Source organism: Condylura cristata, unplaced genomic scaffold, assembly GCF_000260355.1.
Source record: "Condylura cristata isolate star-nosed mole 26May11 unplaced genomic scaffold, ConCri1.0 scaffold00006, whole genome shotgun sequence".
In the NCBI taxonomy this organism is placed as follows: Eukaryota; Metazoa; Chordata; class Mammalia; order Eulipotyphla; family Talpidae; genus Condylura; species Condylura cristata.
Window position 1 is genome coordinate 3,956,795 of NW_004567107.1, and position 27,251 is coordinate 3,984,045.

Consider the following 27,251-nt stretch of genomic DNA (forward strand, 5'->3'; position numbering starts at 1 on the left):
GCCGGGCTGCGCTCGGGCCGGGCGCGGCCGGCGGTGCGGCGCGCCATGGACTTCAACATGAAGAAGCTGGCGTCGGACGCGGGCATCTTCTTCACCCGGGCCGTGCAGGTGAGGCTGTGCGCCCTGGGCCCCGCGCGGCCGCCTCCCGGGGCCCGGATGTGGGGCGAGCTGGAAGCCCTGCATCGCGAGCCCGGGGGCGCAGGAGAAGCCCCTCGGAGCTGCCCCGCTGCAGGGCACAGTTGCGCCCACCTCTCCTAGCCCTGCGGCTCCCGGAGCGCCCGCCACGCGGGCCGCACCCGCGACCTGGCCCCAGGGCAGGGACGGAGCCGGGCCTCGGCCCTGCCGCCTGGGGGGGGACAGGTCTGAGTGTCCACGTTCCCCCCGCTGGGTTACCCGCTGCTGTGGCACCGGCCCCGGGCTGGTGGGGGCTCCGCCGGGGAGGGGCGAAGGCATCGGGAGGCGCCTGCCCCTTCCCTAGCGCAGCAGTGACCGGCCCCTGCAGGCCGGCGGGTGGAGACCTGGGGCCAGAGCCAGGGTCTAGGACACCCCCCTCGACCCCCTCAGTTTCCGCACCTGAGCAATGGGCTGGGGGCGGCTCCCCTGGGGCCCTTGTACAGGCTTGGACCTTCAGTCCGGAAGCCGGGAGGGCTGGGCTTCATTCCTTTCTGTTCTGTGACAGGGCTGCTTCCTATTGCCCAGGCCTGACAGATCGGAAGAGGCTGGGGTCTGGCGCGGTGCCCTTCCTGGGGAGCCATCAAGGCCCATCTTGCTGGCGTTGGAACAAGTCCTACCTATATGGGTGCAAGGAGAGAAATAGAGGCAGCTTAAAATCATCTGTGGGCTTGGATGCTCCCTCTCGTGACCTTGGGGAAGGGGTGTCACCTCTCTGGGCCTCAGTTTTTCTGTCTGCAAAATGGGGTTAGCCGTTCTCCCATCCCAGGATGTGAGGATCCCATCTGTGCTCACTACTGGGGTGAGCGTGGTCCCTTGTGCACATGTGTAACCTGTGACCTTGGCGTGTCACTTCTCCCTGAGCCTCCATGTCCCTTCAGTCCATCAGGTGTCACAGGGGTCTGCCTCCCAGGGCGGCACAGGTTCGGGCTCAGCCCACCGCGCTCTGGAGCAGAGCTGCTGCTTGTCCTTGCCCAAGTCTCGGGAGGCACAGCAGTGGGTCTCAGGAGCCCGTGGGGCCCTGTTTACTAGAAAGCGCTGCTCCTTCTGGGCATCAGTGCCCAGCAAAGCTTTGCCGCTCCACCTTCTAAGCCCACTGGCCACCCCAGCCGAGTGGGGAGGCCTTCCAACAACCCCCATTCATCTGGAAGGTGGGAAATTCACCCCAGTGTTGACATGGCAACTGCTGTGTCTTCCATAGCTGGGAAGAACCCGATCTGCCAGTTTCCTGCCTCTGTGGGGCCTGGCACCTGACCCTGCCAGGCCTGCCCGCAGAGCCTCCAGTGTGGGGGGCCTGCCCATGACCACATGGGACCGGGGGGACAGGCCCTCCGGGTCACCCATACTGGAGTGGGCACCATCGCCAGGCCCAGCCTCCAGAGTGGAGGAGGAAGACGGGAGCTTTATAAATAGAGGTTTTCTCTGGCTCTGCACGCCTACCCCCTGCTGCTGCCATCTTGCCGGGTGCAGCCTCAGACGCTACAGATCAGCCTCTGAGCCACTGGGTCCTTCCCCATGGCAGGGGCCTGAAATGTGACTGGAGCAGGCAAGGACCCTGGGGAGCCACCTGCGGCTGGTCTCCTGGGGACAGGAGCCGCCTGGAGGGCTCCGGAGGTGTTTACTGTGGGGGGGGGGGCAGCTGCCTGCAGGGCGCCCCCTGGCTGGGTCCAGGAGCGCTGGGAGAGAGAGCAAGGTCCCCCCCCTCCAGGGGCACCTTTATAAGCTTCCTGGCTCCCCTGCCCAGGTGCCACCTTGGCCTGGGAGAATGCAGAGGGCAGGATCCCTTTTGCACCGCTGGTTCTGGGTGCAAAAACAGAACTGTGTGCCTTTACAGCCAGGAGGACTCAGTGCAGGTGGCTCAAATAGGGCTTCCAGGCGGCAGGAACAGCCCAGTTCTGGGCGCCAGGAGGGGAAGCGAAGGCGCAGCTGGGGGAAGTGCCAGGGCGGGTGGGCGTGCGTAGTAGATGTGCTAGCACTGATAGATACTGCTGCTGGCAGCGGGAGTAAGACACGAGCCAGGGAGGCGGTGCCACTGAGCCAGCCACGCCGGCAGCGTGGATGTGGGGTGGGCGCCCAAGCGCTGAGGTGGTGCTTTGAACGGGGTGGGTGTGGGGTGTGCGGGATGGGCACTGCCCTGCAGGACAGGCGCTGCCCCACCTGGGTGAAGGGAGCAGCTGAGGGCAGCTGGGTGGCCTGACCTGGTACTGTGGGGAAAGGCGGTCGCTGGGGAGGGACACGGGGAGACCTTTCCTGGGGAGGATTAGGAACAGGAGGCCGAGGCCAGTGTGTCAGGGCTGGCTGTGTGCTGACCGCCGAGCCGGGTGCCTTCTAAGTGTCCCGAGTGCGACGCCCTGTTCACCCCATTCTCCGGGGGAACCAAGGACCACAGAGGTGATTGCCTCTTAGAGCCTCAGTTTCCTCATCTGGGAAATGGGACTAAGGCCACCCCCTCAAAGGGCCAAGGTGACTTGAGGCCAGTCCAGGAACTGGCCCCGTTTGCAGAACTGGGAGGCAGAGGCAGTGGGGAGAGGTGAGAGTCACCAGGAGCTGCTGGTCCTGTGGGGAGCTGCGGGCTGCCACCCTGGCCTGAGGGGCCCCAGCCCTGCGGGAGAAACCTAAGTCCTGTTGCATAATTGATGGTTGCAGGCAGCCTGCAGGCCGCCCCACCCGCCTCCCACCACGCAGGCAGGAGCTGGGCGGCTACGCCTCCCTGGCAAGCAGTCTGGTAGGCTCCAGCCAGAGCTGCTCAGGACAGCCCCAGCCGCACCCTCTGCGAGAGGGGACACGACCCACCGCATGGCCGGCCTTGCAGGGTAGGGGGCTCCCCCACTCCATGCGTGGGCCTTTACCCTGTTGCTGTTTGGCTGTGCCCTGGCGCGGCCTCCTTCCCGGGCTCCACAAGCCCTTGGCTTGTCTAAGGGCCTCCCCAGATCAGAGGCGCGGACCTGGTGGTTTCTGGTTGTTCCTGGGTGCCCCTCATGGCTCCTCCAGCTCTGGTGGGGGGCTGTGTGACTTCCCAGTCCCTGCTTGTGGACTGAGCTCTGAGCCTGGGCACAGCAGTTGGCTGTGGCCACCACCCCAGAAGCCAGCCCCTGCTCCCTCTGGCCACGTCTCTGCCACCAACTATGAGCAGCAGAAGGGGGTGGTGGATGGATCTGTATCCTCGATTGTCCCCCGCAACTTTGGTCCAGCCACCTCATTTCACAAAGGGGTAAACAGGCCCAGAGTGGGTTTGTAACTTGATCAGGGCCCCAGAGCAGACTGGGGGCAGAGCGGGTTTCTTGACTTTGGAGCCTGGGCCCCAGCTGGGGGCGGGGCAGCCCTCCCTCCCCCCTCTGTAAGTACCCCTCGGCTTTCCCCACCAGTTCACAGAGGAGAAATTCGGCCAAGCCGAGAAGACGGAGCTTGATGCCCACTTCGAAAATCTTCTGGCCCGGGCGGACAGCACCAAGAACTGGACGGAGAAAATCCTGAGGCAGACAGAGGTGCTGCTGCAGCCCAACCCCAGTGAGTGGCCGAGGGGGTCCCTGCGCCAGGTGGTGGGGCGCGGGCCGGAGGCTGGGCTGCAGGCAGGGCCGCCTCGGGGGGCCGGAGTGGACACAGGCCCGAGGCCTTGACTGCTGTCTCCCGCAGGTGCCCGGGTGGAGGAGTTCCTGTATGAGAAGCTGGACAGGAAGGTGCCCTCTCGGGTCACCAACGGGGAGCTGCTGGCTCAGTACATGGCAGAGGCGGCCAGTGAGCTGGGGCCCACCACGCCCTACGGTGAGCCGGGGACCGCGGCAGCCAGGAAGCGTGGGGCTTGCGTCCTCTCCTCCTCTGACCCCTCCTGTCTTCCCTCCTTTGCCTTTTAACGATATAAATAATGCCTGAGCCCGTTCTGTGGCGCTCATGCCAGACAGAAACAGTCACAGAGCAGAAGCCCCGGAGTCAGGTGTGCGCCCACCGCAGCGGCCAGCGGCCAGCGGCCACCTGCAGGTCCAGCTCAGTCTTTAGTCACTGCATCGCTTAAGTTTCTTGCAGCAAAATTAATATCCGTAGGCTCTGAGTGTGCGATTCCGGGAGTGCTGGCCAATGCAGCGTGGTGCAGGCCTCCCGCCGTCCACTGGAGCCCCCACGCCGCCGCGTGGGCCACACCCCCAACCTGCTCTCTGTAAGGCTGCCCTTTCTCCACGTCACGTGGATGGACAGTGGCCACGTCCTCTGCCGCGCCTGCCGCTCCACGCAGCACGATGGCCACGGCCCACTGCGGCTGTGCGATGCTTGGGGGGTGGGGTGGCGTGGGGTGCGGTGCGGTGCGGTGCTCGCGACTGTCTGTTTGCGTTGAAGAAGCTGCGCAGCTGCTTCGCGGAGTAGCTGTGTGATTTCACCTTCCGCCGCCGGACGCTGACTCCAGACGTCTGCGGCTTGTCTGAGCTCTTTGCTGTTGCTGATTTGATTTCACTGTGGGCAGAGGCGCCCTCGCGTCCCTTTAGATGTGTTGACTTGCCTCCGGCCGTCGGGAGCACCTTCTGCCCCTTGCTGCGGGGGGCGGCGGGCCAGGGCCACTGGGCAGACTGGGCGCCGGCACGCCCCGGCCTCTCCTTGTCTTGTCCTGGCGGCCGCTGCCTCGCCCGGCCCTGCCTCGCCCGGCCCTTCCGCTCTGGGCTTGAGCTGTCTTGTACCGCGTCTGTGTGTGGGCCGTGGTGTCGGACTGATGAGTTGACTCTTGGAAGATGCTGCTCTTAGTGTATCACGGCGTTTGCCCTTTTTTTTTTTATGTTTATTTTTACATCATTTTGTACATTTTTCCCCCATCTCAATTGTAATCCCCGCGGGTTTCCCATCACCAAGTCACCCGTGTGCCATCACCATAATCCCATGCACCCCTCCCCCCCATTCGTTTGCCCTTTTTTAATGTTAAAATATTTTATCCCTGAAGGGTGTTGTCCATCAGCTGCGTGTCCAGCAAGCTGTCACGGTTCAGCTGGAGGCAGGTGTTGCTTCAGTGCTGGTGCTTTGGTGTTGATGCTGCTCACTTACTGGGGTGGTGGCTGGAGGTTGGGGTGGCTGCGGCATTTTCAGAATATACACCAGGGACGTCTGCAGATCGCCTCCCTCCCAGAGAGCTCTCTGCAGCACAGTGCAGTTTGACCAGTTTTTAGCCACAGTAGAACTCTTTTTTCTGTGTTTTTTTAAAAAGATTTATTTATCTATGCACATAAAAACCGAGGTGCAGGCCAGAGATGCATAGAGAGGCTTCACCGGAGCAGACTGGTGGAGTGACTGAAACACACTGCTGAGGGGAGCAGTGGGGAGACAGGAGGGGTCTGCTGCGCCCTGTGGGTCACTCCCTGGCTGGGATGGAACTCAGGCTACAAGGGTGGTGACAGCTTGATAGTGCTGAGTCTTTAATTCCCAGGGAGGCCTGATTTCTTTTTTTGTTTTCTTTTGTTTTCATTACAGTGGAGTTCGGTTGTGTATCTAGGCCACTCCCTAATGCCCTCATGTCTGGGGCACTTAGTCTCTTTCCTTAATGGTCATTGCAAGCAGAGCTGCAGGGAGCATTTGCCATGAAGTCCATCCTGGCAGGGCTGGTGCACGCTTGCTGTATGTCTCCCTTTATTTTCAGCCTGTCCATACCTTTGCTTTTTTTTTTTAAAAGATTTATTTATTTGTGCATACAGAGCTGGGGTACAGGCCAGAGGCTGAGGGGCGGCGAGAGGCTTCACCAGAGACAGAGTGGGGAGCAGAACAGGCAGATGGACGAAGTGCACTGCTGAGGGGAGCAGCGGGCGGGCCAGGAGAGGTCTGCCGCGTGGTCACCTCCGGGGCAGGCGGGAATCGAACTCTTGCAGAAGTGGCTTTAGCTTCTTAGTGCTGCACTTTTACCACTGCGCCACCAGGCAGGGCCTCCCTTGTTTTTTTTTAAAGGTGTATTTATTTATGCACACAGAACTGGGGTACCAGCCAGAGATGCAGGGGGTGAGAGGCTTCCCCAGAGACAGAGAGGGAAGCAGAACGGGCCGAGGGGAGCAGTGGTTGGGTCAGGAGAGGTCTGTGGCGCAGTGTGAATCACCCCCAGGGCGGGGATCGAACTGGCACCCGGCGGCCCCGCCAGCTCGCAGTGCTGCGTCTTGGCCCGCTGCGCCGCCAGAGCGGGCCTCTGTCCATACCTTTAAATTCAAAATGTGTCTCTTGCAGTTCAGAGTTCTATTTTTTTTCCCCTTGTCAAAGTATCTTTTTACTTTGTGGGCAAACAGCTGGCATCATTTCTGCTGAAAGGTGGGTGTCTTGGACAACCAAACCCTGGATGTTCCTTTAGTCCAACTTGAAGCCTGAGCCCTTCATACTGACGGAAACACTGGCTGCAAATATTGAGGAGCACGGAGAGGCCAGAGCGTGCCGCAGCCCGAGGGTCACTCCCTGGCGGGGCTGGGACTGACCCCTTGTGCCAGCAGCCAGCATAGATGCCTAAGGGGATGCTGCCGCACCGCCCTTGCGATCCGAGATTGCGAGCCCTGGGGTGATTCCGCTGTGTGAAACCTGCCTGCGCTCGCTGTTGTGAGTCTGTGTCCCTGCAGTTCACAGCAACTGATATGGCTGCTTTTTATATTCTCCTTGTTGGGCTTTGTGTTCTTTTTTTTTTATTTCCTTTTTAGAATCCTTTGAAGCTTAGCTTTTTTCTTTCGAGGCTTAGCTTTCTAGGGTTGCACCTGGGCCAGCCCGGTTAGCCAGTGACTGGCCTTGCACTGTCCAGACCTCACTGATGAGTTTCGGAGAGGCCTGGGCCACACGCAGGAGGCCACGCAGCCCCTGGGTCTTCTCCCTTTATTTGGTGGGTGTGCAGAGCCAAGGATGTGGAGCTCGTGGGTCCGCTGCGGTCTGTCCTGGCGCCATACACACGCACAACCTCCCCAGCGGCTGCTGGGAGCTCCGAGGGGCCCGTGGGGTGACTTTGTTTTTTAGATGTCACGTTAAATTTCTCGAAGCTGTGTTGGTCTGTTCCGACTTCAAGTTAGGCTGTGATTACTCTGACTACCTGCCCTTAGGATCACTCTGGCGCTTGGCAGTAGGCCATGGGTTTTCTGTGCCCGGTGCGGACCGAGTCAGCCCTCTCCAGCAGCTGTGCGTCCGGCTCTGCGCGAGGCCTTGGCGTGCCAGGCCGAAAAGCCACGCGGGCTTGCCGAGGCCCGCCCCCTCCGCAGACGCGACTCGCCTTTGCCCATTTCCAGAGCCCAGAAAGGGCTGCTCCTGGTGACTGTACGCAGCTTTATGACTGCTCTCGGGGACAGCACTTGTTGCCCCACTTTCTCTGCTCCTCTGCAGGGCCCCCACCCCCGTCTTTTCAGTGGCCATGCGGTGTCCGTGCCGGATGACCCGACAGGTGTGCGGATGACCGTGTGTTCCAGATCAGCCGCCTTGCACTTCCTGCCTGGGGCTGTGCCTGAGCCGCCCCCTTGCCCCCCACCCTTCCCCTCCTTTCCGCAGGGAAGACACTGATCAAAGTGGCAGAAGCTGAAAAGCGCCTGGGAGCCGCAGAGCGGGATTTCATCCACACGGCCTCCATCAACTTCCTCACGCCCCTGCGCAACTTCCTGGAAGGGGACTGGAAGACCATTTCGGTGAGGGCCGGGACCCCCTGTCTGTTGGTGACCCCAGAACTGTCTCAGAGCCCAGGCAGGGTGCTCAGGCCCCCGGGCTGTCCCTGACGTGGCTTCTGGGGGCTGAGAGACCAGAAGTGGGCGACCTCGCCCGTGCGGGCCTGTCTCCCTGTCCCTGTGGCCCGTCCTGCCCCCGCCCGCGTCTCTCCAGCATCAGGCCTCACTGCCCCCCTCCCCCCCCCCCACGCAGAAGGAGCGGCGGCTCCTCCAAAACCGCCGCCTGGACCTGGACGCCGGCAAAGCACGGCTGAAGAAGGCCAAGGCCGCAGAAGCTAAAGCTACGGTAGGTGTCCCCACCGGCTCCGACCCCCTTTCCCTGCTCTGCGGGGTGGCGGGGGTGGGGGGGGCTGGTGTTTGGCATGACCTCCCTCCCCGTCCCTGCCTGGAGAGGCCTGGCTGGGGCCTGGGCTGGGGAGGGCGCTTCAGGCCCCGCCTCTCTGCCCCCACCCCCAGGGGACTTCGGGGACCCAGTGCTCTGGGTCTGGGACTTTTAGGGGGTGGGGTGACCAGCAGGGCTCCCCCCGAGGCTCGGGTAGCCCACAGTCCCCCCAGGCAGGCAGCCAGTTTTTCGCATGCCCCTGCCTGCCCTGCCTCCCTGGATGCTTGGCTCTGCCCAGCTTTGCCAGGGCCTGGCCCTCACTAACGCTCCCAGCTGCTGCTCCCAAACGCCCTGCTCCCAGGGTGTTCTGCACAGGCTCCCTGGGGTGGCAAGGCGAGCCCTGCTTGGGGCATCCTAGGGGCCTCTTCCGCAGCCCCACGAGACTGGCTGGGGCCCGGGCAGCCTGGGCCCCCTACATGCGCCCCTCACTGCGGCCTGCTCAGCCTGGCCGGCCCACGGGACAGAGTGGGAACACTTGGCCAGGGCTAGGCCAGGGTCGAGAGAGCTGAGCCGAGGGTGAGCCCACTCCCAGCATGTCAGGCTTTCGGAGTGTGGGGGCAAGGGCCATCGGAGGGGAGACCCTCCACACTCCTGGGCAGCCACTAGGCTGTTGCTAAGGAAGGCCAGGCCCAGCCCAAGCTCACAGCTGCCCATGAGAGTTCTGGCCCAGCCCCTCCCGCTCATGGTACCCGGGGGGCCCACTGGGCCCCAGGCAAGTGCCTTGGGCAGAACCTACCTCATGCTGGCATCGGGTCCGGCTGGGGGCTCGTTGGGCTTGGCTGGGATGACCTGTGGCTGTAGGGATACCCGCTTAAGTTCCTGACAGGACAGTCTTGCCTATCACTTAGGCCTGGACGACCTCTGGAGTGACTTGGCCAGGCTCTCATTTCGTCGGCTGAGCCAGGGGCCTTCTTCTTAGTGAGCAGCACAGCCTCCCCTCTCACTGACCGCGCTGGACCAGCCTCAGGGTTAGGCCGGGGCACCCTATCCAGGGCTGGCACCTGGTGGCCCAGCAGTTGCGCCCACACTGTCTGCCGCACTCGCGTGCACACCCTCGGGGCTCCTTCCAGAGGGCTGGTGTGCGTCTGTCCGTCTGTCGCCGTGGGCCCCTCCCTGCCAGGGCCCGGGGGGCCTGCTCCCGCCTGCGCTGTGGCCTCACTAACTCTCTGTTTTTGTTCCTTTCCGTTCTGCTTTGGGTAACTTGGCTCAGTGTGAGGGAGATGTGAGTATACCTGTCCACGTGCTGTGCTGCTTCTGGGGTGCCATCTCGGCCTGGGCCCACACCACCAGCCCGGGCGCAGCCTGGCATTTGCAAGCAGCTGCTCTCGCCCCAGAGCCTCTACCTTGCGTAGCCTCTGGTTTGGGGGACGCCAGGCATGGGAGGCAGCTTTTTGCAAACCTTGAGAGCCGGTCCTGTTTTCTGTGCACCCATCTGCCCACTCGGGTGGGAGTGGGGATTCTGGGAGGAGAAAGCTGCAGTGGCAGCTTTGTTGAGGGGACTCTGGGGCAAACTGGGCCATCGGTGAGTTGGGCCCGGCGGGGCTCCCTGGAGGCCAGGGCTGTGGCGGCAGCGTGAGCCATCTCCCCACCACACGCACCCACTGGTCTGGCCATGACCCCCGAGCAGCTGGTGTGAGAAGGGGTTCTGTGTTGTATCTGTACCCAGCTGTGCGTGGGGGGGAGGCTCCTGGCATCTCCCTACGAGAGGTCTGGGCGGCCTCAGGCCTCCCCCGGCCGCTCGTGACCTGCCCCTGTGAACTCTGTTCCTGCCAGACGGTGCCTGACTTTCAGGAGACTAGACCTCGTAATTACATTCTCTCGGCCAGCGCCTCCGCGGTAAGCGCCCCCACCCCGGCCTCCGCCCCCTCCCCCACAAAGGACCTGGCCACTCAGCTGCCCGCAAGTGGGGCACAGCAGCCCGACTGGACAAGCGACTGGTGCCCTGTGCTGAAGACGGAGGCGGGCCAGCTGCACTGAACAACCTAAGACAGCGGGGCCCCTGCCAGGCACCCTTCCCTGCCCAGACACCCCATCACCTCCCTCCCGAGGCTCCAGGCCACCCTGAGATGGGGCCCCCGAGATGGGGGCGGGTGTGCTGGGCCTCCAGCTGCCACCAAGCACACCTGCCAGAGGCCGAGCGCAGGCGGGAGCTGGCACAGACGGCTTTGAGTGTCTTGCCCCGCCCCTCTAGCTCTGCTGAGCTGGTTGGTGTTCGGGTTCAGTTGGGGTGCCGGCCATTGTGCCTTTCACAGCCCCGCTGTGCCTTTCTCTGGCCTTCTTCGTCCCGTGGGTGGGGTCGTCCCTTGCAGACCCTCGGTCGTCCCTGTGGCCAGTGTGTCCATGCCACCGTCTGCGGGGCCTCTGTGTAGCCCACCAGGTCCCCACGTCTGTCCATCCGCCTGGAGGTGGCTTCCGTGCTGTGTGGCCACCAGGGCCGGCCTTGATTTTCTCCTGGGTTTCAGGCCAGGGTCTCCGCTCAGCTTTCCCCAGGGTGCAGAAGGAGCTTGTCCCCAAAGTGAGGCGGGGAGGAGGGCTTTTGACTCTGGGTGCCCCTTCCTGCCCTCCTCCCTGGGCTGAGTGGAAGGAGACGGGTCCAGAGGGCTTCTGCTTTTGCCTTTGAACTCCATTGTGACTCGGGCCCCAGGTGGCTCTTCTCTGCCACAGGACAGAAAGGTTCAGTGACTGGCCAGGTCAGGTGGTCAGCCTCCCAGCCCAGCAGCCTTGGCCAGGTGTTGGGGTGGGTAGGGGCCCCATCACCCTGGAGACCCCCCTCAGAGCCTGAGACTGCCACTGTAGGAGCCCAGCAGGGCCCGACTGTCCCCTCCCTGCATGTGGCATGCTGGACCTGCCTCTCACACCAGGCCCCAGCCCAGACTCAGCTCCCAGGTGGCAGGGGGGGAGGTTGGAAGGGGGGGTGGGAAGAGGGCGGGGTCTCTGGGAGCTGGGGCAGGGCATGGGCTCGGGTTCTGCCATCTGCCCTCACCTCTCCTGCTGACCGCTGACTGGTGCCCCTCCCTCCCCTGCTGACCGGTCCTGTCATGGTCCCCGCAGCTTTGGAATGATGAGGTGGACAAGGTGAGTCAGGGCTGAGGTCATGGGGGTGGGGTGTAGGGTTCCATGTCTAGCTCTGGGCTCTGCCCTGCAGCCCCTGGAGTCCCCGAGGGGTCACACGCTCCCTCTGTAATAGGACCACTCCCTGCCGGGTAGTGGTGGGGGCACATGGTGCAAGGGCTGGCCATCAGGACGTCCAGGTGAGGGTGCAGCTTCCCTGGAAGTCAGGCCACAGGCCTAGTGTGTCACGGGGGGCACGTGCCCATATACAGAGGGGAGTGGCAGAAGGCCAAGGCCAGGCAGGCACTTCGGCTCTCACTCGCTCGACCCCCCAGGCTGAGCAGGAGCTCAGAGTGGCGCAGACCGAGTTTGACCGGCAGGCAGAGGTGACCCGACTCCTGCTGGAGGGCATCAGCAGCACCCACGTGAGTCCTGCCCCCTTCTTCCGCCCGCCCACCTGCTTCCGTCGTCCTGTCCTGCCGCCCCAGGCCACTCAGCATGGCTACAACTGAGCGGGGTGGGAGCTCAGGGGAAGGGGGAGACGGCTCTGCTAGGTGGGATTCAGCCCGGAGGACGCACATCACAAAGCTGCAGGACACGCAGGGAGCGGGTGGTGGGGATGTTAGGTCTGGCCAGCAGCCGGGGTTCAGGTGGGATGTTCGCGACCCTCCTGCCCTTGACTGTTCCACAGGTGAACCACCTTCGCTGCCTCCATGAGTTCGTCGAGTCTCAGACCACTTACTACGCTCAGTGTTACCGCCACATGCTGGACCTACAGAAGCAGCTGGGCAGGTGTGCTGGGGGCCCCCTACCTTCCAGGTCCCGCCAGCAAGGGCCTGCTCCCGGGCTCAGGACAGCTGGAGGGCCCATGGGCCCTGGCCATGTCTGACCTCTCTTGGCATCTGACCTGACCGAGTAGCTCAGTGCTGGGCGGGGGCAGGGCCGGGCAGGGCTGGGCAGAGGCGTCTCACTCTCCCCCGGCTCTGCTTTCCCTTCATGCTGCCAGCTCCCAGGGAGCCATGTAAGTAGCCTGGAACCTCCCCACCTCCGCGGCAGTAGGTGCAGCTGGTGTTTGGGAGGGTACCTGGCACTCCCCCCGGGATAGGGCCTCAGCTGATGAGATGCACCCTCTCCAGATTTCCAGGCACCTTCGTGGGGACGACAGAGCCCACCTCTCCGCCCCTGAGCAGCACCTCACCCACCACCACTGCGGCCACCATGCCTGTGGGGCCCTCTGGGGCTGGAATGGTCCCTCCCGGGGAAGCTGCCCTCTGCCTGGAGGAGGTAGCGCCCCCTGCCAGTGGCACGCGGAAGGCCCGGGTGCTCTATGACTATGAGGCAGCCGACAGCAGTGAGCTGGCCCTGCTGGCCGATGAGGTGGGTGGACCTGGGTGCCACCATGGGTGACGGGACAGGGCTGGCTTAGCTTAGCAACTCAGACCCACACCGCTGGCTTCATTGTCGAGGCCCGGGGAACCAGGCCCACGGTGGCGGGGGGTGCAGCGGCTACTCCAGCTCTGTGGGGACCAGAGCTCCGAGAGCAGGCGGGGAGGGGCCCGCGCACCGCTGGAATGGATCCCACGGCCATCCCTGCCGTCCTGGGCCAGCTCTGGCCTGGCCAGGCGTGACCTGCCTCTGTCCCCCCCTCCAGCTCATCACGGTCTACAGCCTGCCAGGCATGGATCCCGACTGGCTCGTTGGCGAGAGAGGCAACAGGAAGGGCAAGGTCCCGGTCACCTACCTGGAACTGCTCAGCTAAACAGGCGCCACCCAGACCCTGCCTGTCCCGGCCTGGGCGGGAGCAGATGGCCCTGCTGCTTTGTCTGTTGGGGACCAGTTGCTCAGGGTGGGAGGCCAACCTGCTCTGTCTTGGCTTCTGGCCGTCCAGCTGTGAGGGCACTGAGGCTGAGAGACCCCAGCCCCCCCCAACCCTGCTTCTAACCTGAGACTCTGGAGCCCCCAACCCTGCCTGCACCCCCCGAGCACCCAGCCCCCCAGGGGCGCCTCGGGAGAGAGGGGCTGTGCTGGGGCAGCTGGCCCTGAACCCGGGGTTCGCCCTCGGCAAGAGCACTGCCTTTTTGTTGCTGCAAGCAGCAGGGGGACCAGCAGGTGTGAGGCGGCCTCAGGAAGGGATGCGGGAGCCTGGCAGAAGGCGGGGCTGGCCCGAGCGGCCTCTCCGGGTGCTGCCTTCCCTCCCTGCTCCAGCCAGGCTGGCGCTGCAGCCCGCCCCGCCACTACTTTCTATGTGATCTTTTTACTCTGCCTGTCTGCTCGCTCTGGCTAGTGACAAGTAATAAAGCCTCCTTCATGTGTGTGGGCCTGGCTCCCGTGGGGCCCCAGACCCCACTGGCTGACCGGGGTGGGAGAGGGAAGCCCACTGCACTGTCCTTCCTCTTGGGCGGGGTGTGTGGTCAGAACAGCACCACGGCCTGCTGAGGCGCCTCTGCCAACAGGGAAGGGCAGTGTTCCTGCCAGGCAGGGGCTGGCTGCTGTTGGCACGACGCTTCCTGCCGGCCAGCACTGAGCCAACACAGATGTGCCCCCTCCTGTCTTCCCCCCATGAGGGACCATCAGTCTCTCCAGGTTCCATAACCGAGTGGCCAGGCAGAGGCTCCAGCTCAGGTCAGTGATTCCAGAAACTTCTAGTGATAGCTTTGGGCGACACTCTGTATTTCAGCGGGGCCCAGCGCTATTACCAGGTCTGAGGCAGGCCAAGGGCTGGTAGGCTCCAGGGCTGGGGCCTCTGGGTGGGATGGAGGCAGGGGCCCAGCTATAAATAGGCCCAGAGCTTCAAGAAAGGCCCCACCCAGGGATAAGCTGTGCCAGCTGGTGAAGGGGCGGGGTGGGGTGGTGAGTAAGACCTGCGTGCCAAGGAAGGGAAAAGCTGGGTGTCCTCCACTGGGTGCCCAGCAGCCAAGGACACCAACGGCACCAGCGGTCCACATCAGGCCGCCTCCAGACCTCAGTTCCGCCCGGGCCCTGGCTGAGGATGCCCGTGCTCTAGGCCCTGAACTTAGCACACGGCCATCTATAAACGGTACTTTAATATTTGTATAAATAGACCACAGTATTACCAAAAAACTGCAAGAACAGAGCATGGAAAACAGTTTCAAACCCGTGCAAGACTCCTGCCCCGGACGTGACGCTGGCTCCCCACGCCCAGGCCAATCAAGCCTGGGGGGGCTGAAGGCAGCAGGCCCCTCTCGGGGCACCCTAAGCACATGCGTGCAGCCAGCCTGCCCGGCCCTGCTGCTGACCTCTTGATCTATTACAAAAATAACGCCAGTGGGCGGCGGTCGGAGTCACGCTACACGGGAGAGTGCTCTCGTCCCGGGTGGGGTGCAGGCCAGCAGCACCCCCACTGCCCGGGGCTGCTGCACAGGCTGGTGGAGGGCGGCGGGCGGCAGCCCCTGCCCTATCTCTGCACGTGACGCACAAAGGCCTGCACCAGCTGGATCAGAGGCTCCTGGCTCTCGGGGCTGGCCTTGGACAGGGAGGACTTGCCCTGCGGCGAGGGGAGGACGCCCGCGGCAGGGGAGCTGGGCGCTCCCCGGCGGAAGTAGCGCGAGAGGCTGGAGAGCAGCGTGCTCTGCAAGAGAAGAGGCAGCTGTGGAGGCTGTGTCCACAGGACCCCAGGGTTCTTCCCCGCCGCCCTGCCCCAAGTCGGGGCCCTGGGTCCACCCTACCAGCTCCGAGCTGAGCTCCTGCTTCATGCGCTGCTTGTCCCGGGGGTGCACGGCCGGGTCCCTCAGGTAGCGCATCGCCTGGGAGATGAGCAGGTAGAAGCAGTTCTCCATGGTGAACATCAGGAGAGACCTGGAGAGGGGCAGGGCCGGGCGCTGTGAGGGCTGCTGGGAACCACGGGCGGCCTGTGACTGCCCCCCCCGAACGGCCCAGGGGGCGTTCTTACTTCAGTGTTCTGGTCCCTTCTGCCTGTGTGCTGAGCCCCACAGCCTGGGTGAGAGGCTCCTTTTTCTTGTCCAGCTAGAGGGGGGGGAAGGGGGTAACAAGACAAGCCGGTCCGCATGCTGAGCGGTCTGGTTCTCCCCTGCATCAAGGCGGGCCCGGCACAGCCTCGTTCCAGCCCCAGGGTGTGGGCAGAAGGCTGGGGTCAGCTCCTGACAACAACACCCAACTTACCTCTCCAAGCATGTTCAGGGCCACGTTCACTGTGGCCAGAAGGGTCCCAAAGGAGGGGGCCACTTCGGAGTCAAAGGTGGGAGTGGTAAAGCTCAGGGCAAACAGGAAGTTGTACTCGGCAAGGTCCAGGGACTGCAAGGCAAGACGAGCGATCCAGGGCCCAGCCGGACTCCAGGATGGAGCACGGCTCGGTTTCTGAGGCTCGAGGCACAGGGCCCGGAGGCAGGTACCTGATCCAGCAGGATCTGGCAGACGTCCGGGGTGAAGTGGCGCAGGGCCGCCAGGGTCCTGCTGAGGATCTTGAGAAGGCCGTACTGGACCGCGTGCAGGGCCCTCTGCTCTGCGGCCTCTGTGTCGGCAGCGGGCTGCTTGGAGGAAGTGGAGGGGGCAGCAGGGGCAGCTGCGGGTGGCCGCTGAACTCGGGGGGCGACAGTTGAGGGGATGCCATCCCCATTTTTGTTCTGGGAGGGAGAATGGAAGTGAAGGTAAGAGCGAGGGAACCCAGGGGTGAGGCCTGGGGGCAGTGCGGAGAGGGGCGCCTACCTGCAAGTAGTGCTGCAGCATTTTGCGGCTGTGCAGGAGGGAGGTGCAGGCCTGGCACAGGTAGCCCAGGTTCACCTGAAGTGGCGAGCAGAGGGCTGACTGGTAGCCAAGCGCGGCTCCCCGTCTCTCCTCACTGAGCGCTCCAACACGCCCTCCAGGGCAAACCCCAGACCACAGGTGCCAGGGCTGCCTCAGGACCCAGCGGCATGCTTGGGGCAGTGTGAGGTGCTGAGGAAATGGGGCCACTGCCCATTCTACAGCAGGAAAAGGCTGGGGAGAGGGACTTGGCCAAGGCCACATGGCGAGGTGCCTGTATGACTCAGAGCCGGCACCTCCACTTCCCAGGCTGTGACCCAGGTCTGCCAGACCCCAAGTTCTTACCCCACCACTGCCCACCACTGGAAGGAAACCGACCCCGAGCAGCCCGAGAAAGCCCGTGCACAGAACGGGCCCAGCCACGGGCAGGGCCGCACCTGGACGTCCCGCAGGAGCTGCGGCAGGTGGAAGTGCCACTCCTTCCTGAAGTTGGACAGCTGCAGGAGGAAGCCCACCGTGTGGTCCGCCTCCTCCAGGCAGGCCAGGCTCTGCACTGTCCTCACCGCGCTGAGGCACTGCAGGGAGACACAAGAAGGACGGCGACTCGAGTCTGCCTTCCCCTGGGAGAATAGGTCCCGGGCCCGCAACCACTGTAAGCAAGCCGCAGAAGGGGCGGCCTGGCGGCCTGAGAAGAGGGTCCCCTGCTGGGCCCAACCACCCCTCCCTTGCAGGGCAGGGCGCTCGGCTGCCAAGTCGCCCTTAGGTGCCTCTGGCGTAGGGGCAACCCTCACTACCAAGCCTCAAGCGCAGAATGGCTGGGGCCCTCTGTCCTCCCACGTGCCACCCGCCGTCCGGGCAGCCCACCTGTAAGGTCCGCTCCTGGTGAACCCCCACAAAGTCCAGGGCCTCAGTCAGGAAGTTGTAACGCAGAGTCTTGAGGAGCCGCTCCATCAGAGACATGGACAGGCGGTAGACCCCTGGCCAGGAGGGGGCATCCAGGGACTTCCGAGAGGCACTAGGTGTCTAAGACACAACAGTAGACAGGCTCAGGACGGGGCACCATGGCGGCCGGGCGACAGGGACAGCAGCTACGGCCGTCTGGCTGCTCAGCGAACATCGGAAGGGGACAGCCGCTGCCCAGAGAGGGCGAGGCTGCGCTGTAGTCCAGGCCACCGTCACTAGTCTGCTGAGCTTGTCTTTCTGGGGTCAGCGTGGGGGTGGGGAGGATTCTGTACCATGGGTCTCAGACAAGGCCCTTAAGCCACTTCTTCCTGAGCAAGCGGAAGCTAAGGGGTGGGAGTGGGCACCGCTGGAACCGCGGGCTGGCCAGCGCGGGGCCTGGCGCTCACCTGCACCGCGCCGTTGGTGCTGAGCTGGTACACGCTGAGCAGGGGCAGACAAATGCTCTGGGTGATACCGGCTCCCGCCACGGCTGCGGCTCCCTGGGAGGCAAAGGTGTGGAAGGAGAGGGAACCAGCCGGCGGCCACCCCGCCCAGCAGCTCCCCCGATAGTGAAGGTGGAGGGGGACACAGGCCCCCCCGGCCTCCTACCTGCTGAGTGCGAGCAAGGGTGAGGAGCAGGTGCAGCGAGGCCTCGGTGAAGTGCAGGTTCTGCCGCATGCGAAGGCTCACCTCCAGGGTGGTGAGGAGGGTCGGCAGGATGGGGAGCCTGCGGGTCACCTGCAGCCACGAGTCACCGTCCTCGTCTACCTCGCACAGCTCCTTGGCCAGATGGAGACCCAGGACACACACCTGCTGGGGCCCAGGGACAAATGCGGGCAAAAAGGAAGAGTGGGGGCCAGGCCCACGCACATGCTGCGCCCAGTTACCTTTTAGAAAAACCCAGCCACGGTCTCCCCCGCTGAAAGCCTTACACGGTTCCCTGTCACAGGAGAACCAGAGCCAAGACCCAAGCTGCCTCCTGGCACTTCCGCTCACACGTTCCTTCTCGGGGTACCGGGTGACGCTCACCCCTCCCACCCGCTGTGCCCTGCCTGACCCTACCAATGCTCCCAGTCACTCTGAGGCCCCGGGTAGGTGAGGGAACCCCGGGCTGTACGTCCTCTCCCCGCACTGCGCTGCACGCCACAAGATCCCCACGCCGATCTGCACTGCCTGAGTCAGGCTCTCCCAGAAGGCTGTGCACTCCACGCGTCGGTGATTCTGTCCTGTTTGCTCACCAGCCCCAGGGCCCGGCACAGAGCAGCTCCCCGGGGTGCACCCTCACCCCATCTCGCTGGTCCTTCTGCCGAGGCCTTGAGCAGTCATCAGTGTCCATGCTGTCCTTGTCCTCCGGAGCGCTGCCTGACGCCAGGCTATGGCGGGTCTGGTCAAAGAGTGCAATCACCTCCTCCTGGAGGGTCTCGCAGACGTTCAGCACGAGCTGGGAGTACTGGGGGATGTCGCTCACTGCAAAGCAGACAGGGCTCGTGGCCAGGCCCATGTGCTGCCCGCCACCGCCCGCCATGATTTCCCACCCAGGCACGAGGTGAGAAGTTGACAGGAGACAGGAGGGAGTGACTCTCCATGGCAAGAGGCAGGCAGGTGGGGGAGGAGTTCTCTTCAAGACTTTCTAAGCCAAAACTCACACCTCGCAGGAGGAGGTCTAGCTCTGAGTGGGCAGAAGTCCTGTCTAGGTGAGCGGCCAGAGCAGGGGGTCGCCACTGTCCACGCCCCTGGCTCTCACCTCTCATCTCCTTCATCTGCAGCACTGTGATGAACGCCGAGAACACCTTGGCCTTGGTCTTCTCCATGAGGTGCTGGTCAGCCTGCAGGACTCCCTCCAGGATCTCCGTCAAGGGTCCAAGGACTTCGTCCACAGGCCCCAACTCTCTGAGAGAATAAGGGCCGGGGCGGGAGGCCTGCTCTGAATCTCAGGATGCTCGCAGGAACCCTGCTTCACATCCTGCATTTGCAGTCAGCCCTGCTGCCTACAGGGGGCGGGGAGCTGACCCACTCTTAACCACTTTCTCCCCTCTGGGAAGGCAAAGGGTCAGGGACGGGGCCCAGCAGCCACCCCAGGGCTCACCGCTTCCACTGTCGGAGGAGGATAAGCAGCAGCGTGCACATCATGGAGCCAAGGCGCAGACAGTTCACCGAGCCGGGGACCACGAGCTGAGGGGAAACCACACCCATGAGCTGGCCCAGCAGGGAAATCTGATCTCCAGTCACAGGGCACCTTTCAGTGCACACACGGGCAGGCCCCAGGGGGCGAGGACCCCCAGAGAGACCAGGAACTGGCCTGGCAGCAGCCGCCTGTCTCCCCACTGCAGATTAAACCTCCCGGCCAAAGGGGCCTTGACTTGACCACCTGAGAGACTCACAAAGCCACATGACCTGGAGACTTGCACCCTGGGGCATGAAACCTCCCAGACACACTTACTAACGCTTTGGTCCCATCGAGCACATCGACAAAGAGCTGGTGACGCACTGCAGAGTCGGTCAAGTGCGTTATCTCTGCCTGTGAAGGAACAGGAAAATGACGTAAACAGGGAAAGTGCTCTGATTTTGGCAGCCAGAAAACATGGGGTCCTCTTGCTGATAATGAACAGTTGGTATGTCATGGTCTCCAGATTTAAATGGGCCTCACGGGCCTTGGGGTTCTGCTGTCCACCCTTAGATACGGTTAGGTTCAAGCCCAGATTCCTCTCCTCCTGAGACCTGGGAGGCCACTGGGTCGGTTCACCCCGCCTGTGCTGGGTCGCTTTCGGGAGTACAGGCCCCTTCCCCGAATACGCCAGGCTCTTTCCCACTTCTGATCTTTGCTCTGTGACTCCCTCTGCTCAGTCTGTCCACCTACCAGGCCTCTTCACAGTCCAATCTGCTAGGATATCACCTCCTCACGGCTTCCCCTGGACAAGGGCCTTCTCTACCATCACATCCCGAGTTATCTCCAGTGAATGGGCGCAGCCTCAAAATGTGTGACAATGTGTTTGCCACCTGCCTGCCTCACGAGGTCAGAAACTACCTGCCTTGTCGCTGCTATGTCCCTGAGGCCAGCACGTGTTAAGCTTTTCATTCATATCCACACAATGATATCAATATCCTGGGTTTAACCAGACTGGTTTCCGGGGGGAAAAGGGATGGTGAGATTTTCAGAGCTACAGTTCAAGAACTGATGCCTTGCTGGGGCCCACACGACAGGAGACACTGGTGGACTCAGCCAGTGTCCAGTGGCCAGGCCAGTGGTGGGGCTACAGTCTCGAATGCAACGCACCGTGTCCCAGCGATGCTCCACGCTGCGGCGCACAGGCATTCTGGCACCAGAGCGGAGCCTCCCCGCCCTGTGAGGGGGCACGAGGCCTACTTATCACACTGCAGTCAGTAACGACGTCAAGATCCTGAACCAGATTCCCAGGAAGAAAAGCCCCACACCAGCACAGCAGTGCCAAACCGTGCACACAGGCAGTCTTGCCCAAACACAGCATGTCTAAAAACAGCTGCGACTCTCGGGAGACACGCAGGGCAGAGACAAGGCCTCTGCTCACTTTCTCAAGCCAGGAAATGCAGTTTCTAGAACCAACAGAAACAAAATGCCTTCCTGAAACAGGGCTGTTGCAGCTGTTACAGCTGCCTGGCTTGTCACCAAATATCTCCCCAGTGTCCACAGGGCACCCAGCACGAGCTGGCAATGCCACAGGCGCCGGGGAGGGGCAGGGCGGGGGCCTAGGGCCTAGCCACAGGAGCAAGGAGGGCTACGGGAGGCTTTAGGGATGGCCGGAGGGCTTACGATGACTTTTCGTACTGGTCTCTTGGAACCGACACCCTCAAGTACCCCTGCTGTTAGCCCCAAAACCTGTTCCAGGTTAGTGCCCCGGGGAAAAGCCTGGATCAGTCTTCATGCATGGAGCCCCAAGGGGCCAGCTCTGCAGGCGGACGGCAGGCTGTTGCTAAGATACCAGAGAGCAAGGTGCTTACGTGGCTGGTGGCGATGATGAGGAGCATCCTCCAGGCAGAGACCAGCATCTGGTACTCTAGCAGGGGGGTGCAGCTGCTGCCCTCTGTGTCGGCCATGTGAACCGCCAAGGACTTGACATACCCTGACCAGTAGGCAAAGCGCTTCTCGCTGGAAAACTTCTTGAGCGTGTCTTTCAGTGACTGGTCCAACGAGCCCCTAGGGTGTCCAAAAGAAACAAAACCTACAGTTAGGTTTTGAAAGCAGGTGGCCAGGTAATGGGCGCAGACCCTTGCTGAGGCAGAGAAAGCAACCTCACATGGGCTTAAAGGCAGACGCTCCAGGATCACCTCCATGTGTGGGGCTCCTACTTCTCGCTCAACATAATGGGCTAGGTGAGGCCTTTTCCAGGATTCCTCCTCCATAAAATCCTGAGCACATGGAGTTTGCGTCACCATAACTTTCTGACAATCATAAATGCCATCAGCGGAGTGGCCAGGGACACAGCCCCCGCAAAGGGCCCTGAACCAGCTCTCACCTCTGCCTGGCTCACACGGCATGCGCCCAGTGATAGGCCGCCACGGTCCTCCCCGCCCCAGCCTTTAATTCAAACCTCAGAAGGGGAAAGGACTCACTTAACTACATAGTATATCTCCAAGCAAATTATCTTCATGATTAGGGCACAGGTTTCCAGGATGCTGGGCTGTGGAGGGAGAGCAGAGTGGTCAGCCGTCACGAGGAGCCCTCTTCCCTGCTCCTCCACACTGCAGCAGGACAGGCAGCCAAGACAGGGAGACAGGAAAGCACACTGCCTGTCGGGCGGGAAAGTCATCTGACTTGCAAAAGCAGAAGCGCCAGATCCACAGAATCTCCAAGAATGGAGAAGTCGGGCCATCGAGAGGGCGGGGCATGCCGCTCCTTCCCAGAGAAGACGGCAAGTGGGGGGACGAGCAGGTGTCTGACAAAGAGGCTTCTAGAGAAAACCTCCTAGCGGATGAATCAGGGAAGGTATCACTTTCCACCCCTCAGTCTCTCACTCCTAGTCACACCCCCACGGGCTGAAGGTGCGACACCCTCCACCCCCAAGCTTACCTCAGATGTTTCTGAAGGAGGAGAAAGGGTTCCGAACAGTGGACTGGTTAAGTTCTCCCAAAACTTGGGTCTAAAAATAAAATTCACACTGGAAATCACTTTCTCTCACACACTTTGCCCCCTCCCTGAGTGAGTCTCTCCTCGCCTCGACTGACTACTGCCAGAGGAGCTTTTTCTCCTCTAAACCCGTAATAAAGCTGACTAATAAAATCCTCGTGATTCATCCCGCTTTGTATTTCCAAAGCCCCAGAGGGGAGAGGGGAAAAGAGGACAGATGTCCATGTGCCGTTTCAGGGTTCCTTCTGTTTGTGCGGACAGGGGGTCTCCTCAACCCAGTGGCTGAAGCAAGCTACCCTTGCGGGACAGTGGGTGTGGAGGGCTTGCAGAGGTGGCGGGATGCGTGGGGCACAGCCCTCAGCAGCACTGGCGAGAGCGCGTGGGCCTCCTGTGCGCATCCCGAGCTGTCGCGACACACCTCTGACACCGGAGGTGTCAGACACGGTTCCCACTGCCAGGCTCACTTGGTTCGGAGGACCAGCATGGCACTGTCCCGACGGTCCTGCCACAGGGCGTGCAGGAAGGCGATGGCCGCGCGATGCAGCAGAGGCGGGCACCAGTAGCGGTCCTGCTGCTGGGAATCGATCAGCTCCAGCACAACGTGGAGACAGCTCCACACGCCGAGGCTGAACTCCTGTGAGAGCAGGCAGAGTCCCACAGTGCTGCCGCCCCGCCCCCAGGACCCCGCGCACCCCGTGGGGAGCCAGCACCCCGCGGGTCCCGGGCGCGCTCACCTTGGAGCCGTCGCTGCCGTCCTTCACCTCCAGATTCAGAAACAGTTCAATGAGGCCCGGCTGCGTCTCCACGGCGACCGTGAGGAATTCCAGAATCATGACTTTGATGCGCATGTCCTCGATCTTGCTCTGCAGGCGGGTCAGGAAGGCGTCGCGGATGGCGGCGGCGTCGCTGCCCAGGCACGCGTACACGGACATCGGAGCCACCTGGCGGCAGGGGACGCGGCTCAGCGCTCCACTCGCAGACCACACAGGCTTCTGCAGCAGCGTGCTGGAGCGCTCGCAGAAAATGGCGGGAAGGGAAACAGGCAGACCTACAATCAAGGGTCTGAAGGGACAACAGCCCAGGAGGCCACAGCTCACAAGAGAAACAGTAATGCGCCTCAACAGAGGCCCCACCCTCCTTCGTGCTTACATAAATGCAAAGTGAAAAATGAGGCTGTGCCGATTTGCCTAGCAAACTGGCGAAGATTAAAAAACCGATGAAGTCCTTTGGAACCTGAGGCTGCAAGGTGTTACGACTGTGAAGGGCACAGTCTGGAGGGAACTCTGGAAATGTCTAGTATACTTAAAATAGTCAGGGACACCTGTAAATGCAAGTCTATAGCGTCCTATGGCTAAAAGTGGCCACTGCAGCACTGCTCAGAAGAGAAGGCCGTCAGGAAAACGAGACGCGGGCACCCCACACGCCCAGGGGAGACGGGAGGGCGGCGTCGGGCCAGAGCGTGGACAGCACATGCAGCGGGGCCCTGCACGGTGGCGCGCGAAAGCTCACAGCAAACCCCACTCCAATGCGTCCCGAGTAAGGAGCGAGCTGGGCAACACGTGTCAGCCCACTGGCAGGATGGGCTCGTGGGGATCCCAGTGTGCCCCAACTATCTTTCTATGCTGCACTTATCTGTAACATTGAAATAAATACTTTACAATGAGGACAAATCTTCTGTAACCAGGAAAAAGAAAACCCTCATAAATACGATCTGTGGGTGTGCACGCATGAGCGTCTTCAGGACTCAGTCCGAGCAGTGTCCCCGGGAGAAGGTGCGAGTGGACGCCAGCCAGCACAGCCGGTCTCGGGCTGGCTGGTGATGCAGCCCTACCGTGGCCAGGCGCTTCAGCAGCTGGATGGCAAGACGTGGCAGCGCAGGGTCGTGTTTGTGGTAGATGTACTTGGCAAGAACAGCGATCAGGTTGTTCCCGTGGGCACCTGAAGACACACAGGGGCAGTTCAGACACCAAGGAGGCTGGACTCGAGCTCTGAAGAGAAGCTGCTGTTCAGAAAGGCTCCCACATGTGAAGTGACCTCAAGTGCCTCGTACCGACCAGTAGCCAAGGGGACAGATAGTACTTGGGGTAAATGTCTCACCCCACTTCATTAAGAGCAGAGGGGATACAGCTCGTGTGAGCTGAAACTGGAACCGAGCCAGTCTGGCTTTGAACATGTGTTCTACACTATCATTCTGCAGCACTAGGAAGCAGAAAGCAGTATGACCCAGTCCTCTTGTTTCTAAGTCCAGGATGAAAGCTGGTGACCACGCCAAATTGCCTCAAGGTGTTAAGCAGAAACTCTACTGGCCGCTAAAGACAGCAGAAGCACGCACAATGGACAGAAGTGCGCTGCTGAGACACATACATACCGTGCTGTGTGAGAGCCTGCTCCAGGGGGGACACCACGTTGGAAGGAGGCTTTAGCCGGATAACGTTGTTGGTGACGGAGAAGGCCAGTTTCACTGTCCTGATCAGCAGCTGGCCCTGTCCCTGGCCCTCTGCCCCATCGCTACGTGCCAAATGGAAACCAAAGTGGATTCAGACAAGTGACCTCACTTGTGACCTATGTGCTCTCATGAATCAGATTCCAACCATAATCCCAGAGCTCAACAGCTTCTGTTAGAGGCCCCAGCGCAAGCTAGGGGAGAGGAGGAGGAATCACTCCCTTCGCTAAGTGCCCGCCTACACGACGCCTGGGGTCTAACAGGCTATGTTCTAGGAAGAACAGACTTGTCTTAAGTAGCTACTGCCAGGCCCTCCCTGGTGGCGGAGCAGGTTAGGACGCAGCCCTGCAAGGTGGCCGCAGCTGCTTCAGTGCGAGTTCGATCCCCACCCCAGAGGTGACCCACCGGGCGCAGCAGACCTCTGCTGTCTTCCCGCTGCTCCCCTCAGCAGTGGACTTCCTCCCTCTGCCTGTTCCGCCCCCCACTCCGTCTCTGGTGGGTCCTCTCACTGCCTCTGCATCTCTGGCCTATACCCCAGTTCTGTATGAATAAATAAATGAACCTTAAAAAAATAATTAAAAATAAAGCTACTGCCATCAGTCAAGCATCCTCGGAACATACAGGCACAACAAAGATGCACGGCAATGTACCTCCGGGGCTGAGCAGCCATCACCATGTCGATGGTGTCCACGCCGACACCCATGATGTTGATGACGGTCTGCCCTGCTTCTGTGTAGGCCAGGCTGCAGATGCAGAGAGACTGCAGGCTGGGAGCGTGGCTAGGACACAGACACGGTCCTGAGTCAGGGAGGCAGCAAACTGAACCTAATGGAGACAATCCTACCCCACTTCATCGGCTCTTCTCCCCACGCAGGTGGGAAGGATGAGCAGCCCAGCGGAAAGCAAACGAGGACTCAAGGGTACCGAGCCCCAGCTCCACCACGGTGCGCTCCCCGGGGGAACAAGCTGCAGCCGTGTCCTCGGGTACACCAGCCAGCCCCTCCTACCTGCTGTGCAGGTCCGTCTCGTGGCACAGGTTCAGTATCGCATGAATCAGCTCCAGGATCAGGCAACCTGGGACGGGAAATACACAGGAATGCCCCCTTGTGCGATGACCCCCATCCCCGGAAAGGGAAAGTTCCCTGGGAAGCCAGGATCCCTCCGCTCCTCCCTGCCCCGCCCCTCCTCTCCTCACCAATCTGCTCCCTCACGCCGTGGGAGTTGTAGCGCCACTTGTGGTAGCTGGGGAGCATCTCCTTCAGCACGAACATGACACAGGGCACCAGGCCTTGGCTCTGGGTACTACCAAGCTGCCCCTACAAGAGACCACGTGGTGAGCGCCTTGCATGCCCTTTAAGGAAACGTTATGTAGTTAGTGAAGACTGAACTCCAAAACCAGAGTCAAAGGAACGCTAGAAAAACCCTGGCCATCAGCAAAAACAAGAAATAGCTGAACACTGAAACTGCAGAGTCCAGGTTGTGGGTTTCTCTAGAATAAAGGACTAAAAAAATAAAGCAACAATGTCACAAAATGCACATCTGGGAAGGGGAGGGATGACCGCCAGATGTCGGCGAAAGGGAGGCCCTGAACTAAGGGACACTGGAGACTGGAGTCCCACTGTCCCGGCCTGGCTGTCCCCGACCCCACCCCATCACGGGAACCGCAGGAGCTCTGACACTTGGCCCGAATGCGACTTGTCAACATCAGCTCTCTTAAGTCAAAAACGCAGCTCCTAACGCGTCCAGGCTCCACACTCGTGTCCGTCTCACCACGCACACGCCCACCCCCAGGAGGAAGGATGCCGAGTGCTTCCGCGCGGGGCGCTCTAAGCCACTCCGCAGCAGAGACCCTCGCCAGCCCTCGCACAGGGCTTCTGAGAGGTTCCTCACTTGCAGTTAGCAGCTCTCAACCTGAAGCGCCTCTGAAACCCAGGCCACAGCAGTAACTTTCAAGCTGAGCTGTGTTTCTGTGGCGAATTACAAAATGAACACACTGGGAAGCATTCGCAGGCACGCCACTAGTAAGCACCACACTTACAGGAACCAGCGGGGGTCAGGCGCAGCGAGACATGTGCACCATGATGGGACGAGTGTGCTGCTCTGGGCCACAGTCAAAGTGCCTGGGCGGTCACCGCGCTCACCAGGCCGGCCGAGAACTGACGCAGAGAGACATGCACTGACCCCAACACGGCAGACACCCCTCCGCAGCAACCCCAGAACAACGCTCTGCTGAAGGCAAGATGACGTTAGTAGCGGGGGAGGCAACAGCTCAGACGCGGCGCCTGCGGGACCCACCTTGACGAGAGTGGTGACCAAGCGCAGGAAGGCCACGGTGACCCCGTACTCGCCCTGGGGCTGCTCACTGCTCATCAGGAGGCTTCCGTACCCGCCGGCATTCATCCCCTCCGCACTGGGGAGACAGGGGGTGACGGGGCAACTTCACAGTTGAAAGGAACTCTAATCACAGAGCATTCTTGTCCAGGTGGTTAATTCTGCAAAGGTTTTAGCTAAATCTGGGCAATGTTATACCCAGGGAAAATAAGAACACTGATGTGCCACCTCAAGGGGCTTAAAAACAAACAAACAAAAAAACCGAACACACATCAGAAAATCACCCTGTGTCTAAGCAAGAGCGAGCTGGGGACAGCGCAGGTGGAAGCTGAACCTGCTGACAGCGGGGCCCAGGAAACAAGGAACATGCTGAGGGACTGACACCAGAGAGCAGCCCTGCACCCTCGCCAGTGGGCGTGCTAGTTGGAGGGCGGACGCCCACTGCCTACAGTGGCGATGGCTCCTGAGAATGCC

General features: G+C 61.7%; 2 protein-coding genes across 8 annotated transcripts in view; one reads left to right on the forward strand and one right to left on the reverse strand.

Annotated features, from left to right (window-relative positions):
• Positions 1 to 6: 6 nt before the first annotated feature.
• Positions 7 to 13,553, forward strand: SH3GLB2 (SH3-domain GRB2-like endophilin B2). Of its 7 annotated transcripts, none has more exons than XM_004677260.2 (13): positions 7 to 108; positions 3,537 to 3,678; positions 3,805 to 3,933; positions 7,639 to 7,772; positions 8,002 to 8,094; positions 9,401 to 9,412; positions 9,964 to 10,026; positions 11,242 to 11,265; positions 11,577 to 11,666; positions 11,933 to 12,033; positions 12,248 to 12,262; positions 12,378 to 12,618; positions 12,893 to 13,553. In XM_004677260.2, the coding sequence occupies exons 1-13, from the start codon at positions 46 to 48 to the stop codon at positions 12,998 to 13,000; spliced, it is 1,215 nt and encodes a 404-aa protein (XP_004677317.1). In that variant the 5' UTR covers positions 7 to 45; the 3' UTR covers positions 13,001 to 13,553. The 7 variants fall into 7 exon arrangements, with proteins under 7 accessions (XP_004677317.1, XP_012576935.1, XP_012576936.1 ...); XM_012721480.1 differs by lacking the exon at positions 7 to 108 and adding an exon at positions 899 to 973; XM_012721481.1 differs by lacking the exon at positions 12,248 to 12,262.
• Positions 13,554 to 14,276: 723 nt separating this feature from the next.
• Positions 14,277 to 27,251, reverse strand: part of NUP188 (nucleoporin 188kDa) — a 30,263-nt gene continuing 17,288 nt past the window's right edge. Inside the window, exons 20-44 of the mRNA XM_004677891.2 lie at positions 26,742 to 26,856; positions 25,642 to 25,762; positions 25,454 to 25,520; positions 25,097 to 25,225; positions 24,372 to 24,511; positions 23,835 to 23,941; positions 22,738 to 22,944; positions 22,468 to 22,637; positions 21,947 to 22,016; positions 21,490 to 21,557; positions 20,878 to 21,073; positions 19,343 to 19,420; positions 18,989 to 19,074; positions 18,647 to 18,792; positions 18,188 to 18,369; positions 17,512 to 17,712; positions 17,310 to 17,402; positions 16,825 to 16,983; positions 16,398 to 16,535; positions 15,925 to 15,999; positions 15,612 to 15,842; positions 15,382 to 15,513; positions 15,152 to 15,225; positions 14,928 to 15,057; positions 14,277 to 14,830 (exon numbers count right to left, since the gene is read on the reverse strand). Of these exons, the coding sequence (XP_004677948.1) occupies positions 14,657 to 14,830; positions 14,928 to 15,057; positions 15,152 to 15,225; positions 15,382 to 15,513; positions 15,612 to 15,842; positions 15,925 to 15,999; positions 16,398 to 16,535; positions 16,825 to 16,983; positions 17,310 to 17,402; positions 17,512 to 17,712; positions 18,188 to 18,369; positions 18,647 to 18,792; positions 18,989 to 19,074; positions 19,343 to 19,420; positions 20,878 to 21,073; positions 21,490 to 21,557; positions 21,947 to 22,016; positions 22,468 to 22,637; positions 22,738 to 22,944; positions 23,835 to 23,941; positions 24,372 to 24,511; positions 25,097 to 25,225; positions 25,454 to 25,520; positions 25,642 to 25,762; positions 26,742 to 26,856 (3,289 nt within the window). The 3' untranslated portion in view covers positions 14,277 to 14,656. The remainder of the gene's footprint in view (positions 14,831 to 14,927; positions 15,058 to 15,151; positions 15,226 to 15,381; positions 15,514 to 15,611; positions 15,843 to 15,924; positions 16,000 to 16,397; positions 16,536 to 16,824; positions 16,984 to 17,309; positions 17,403 to 17,511; positions 17,713 to 18,187; positions 18,370 to 18,646; positions 18,793 to 18,988; positions 19,075 to 19,342; positions 19,421 to 20,877; positions 21,074 to 21,489; positions 21,558 to 21,946; positions 22,017 to 22,467; positions 22,638 to 22,737; positions 22,945 to 23,834; positions 23,942 to 24,371; positions 24,512 to 25,096; positions 25,226 to 25,453; positions 25,521 to 25,641; positions 25,763 to 26,741; positions 26,857 to 27,251) is intronic.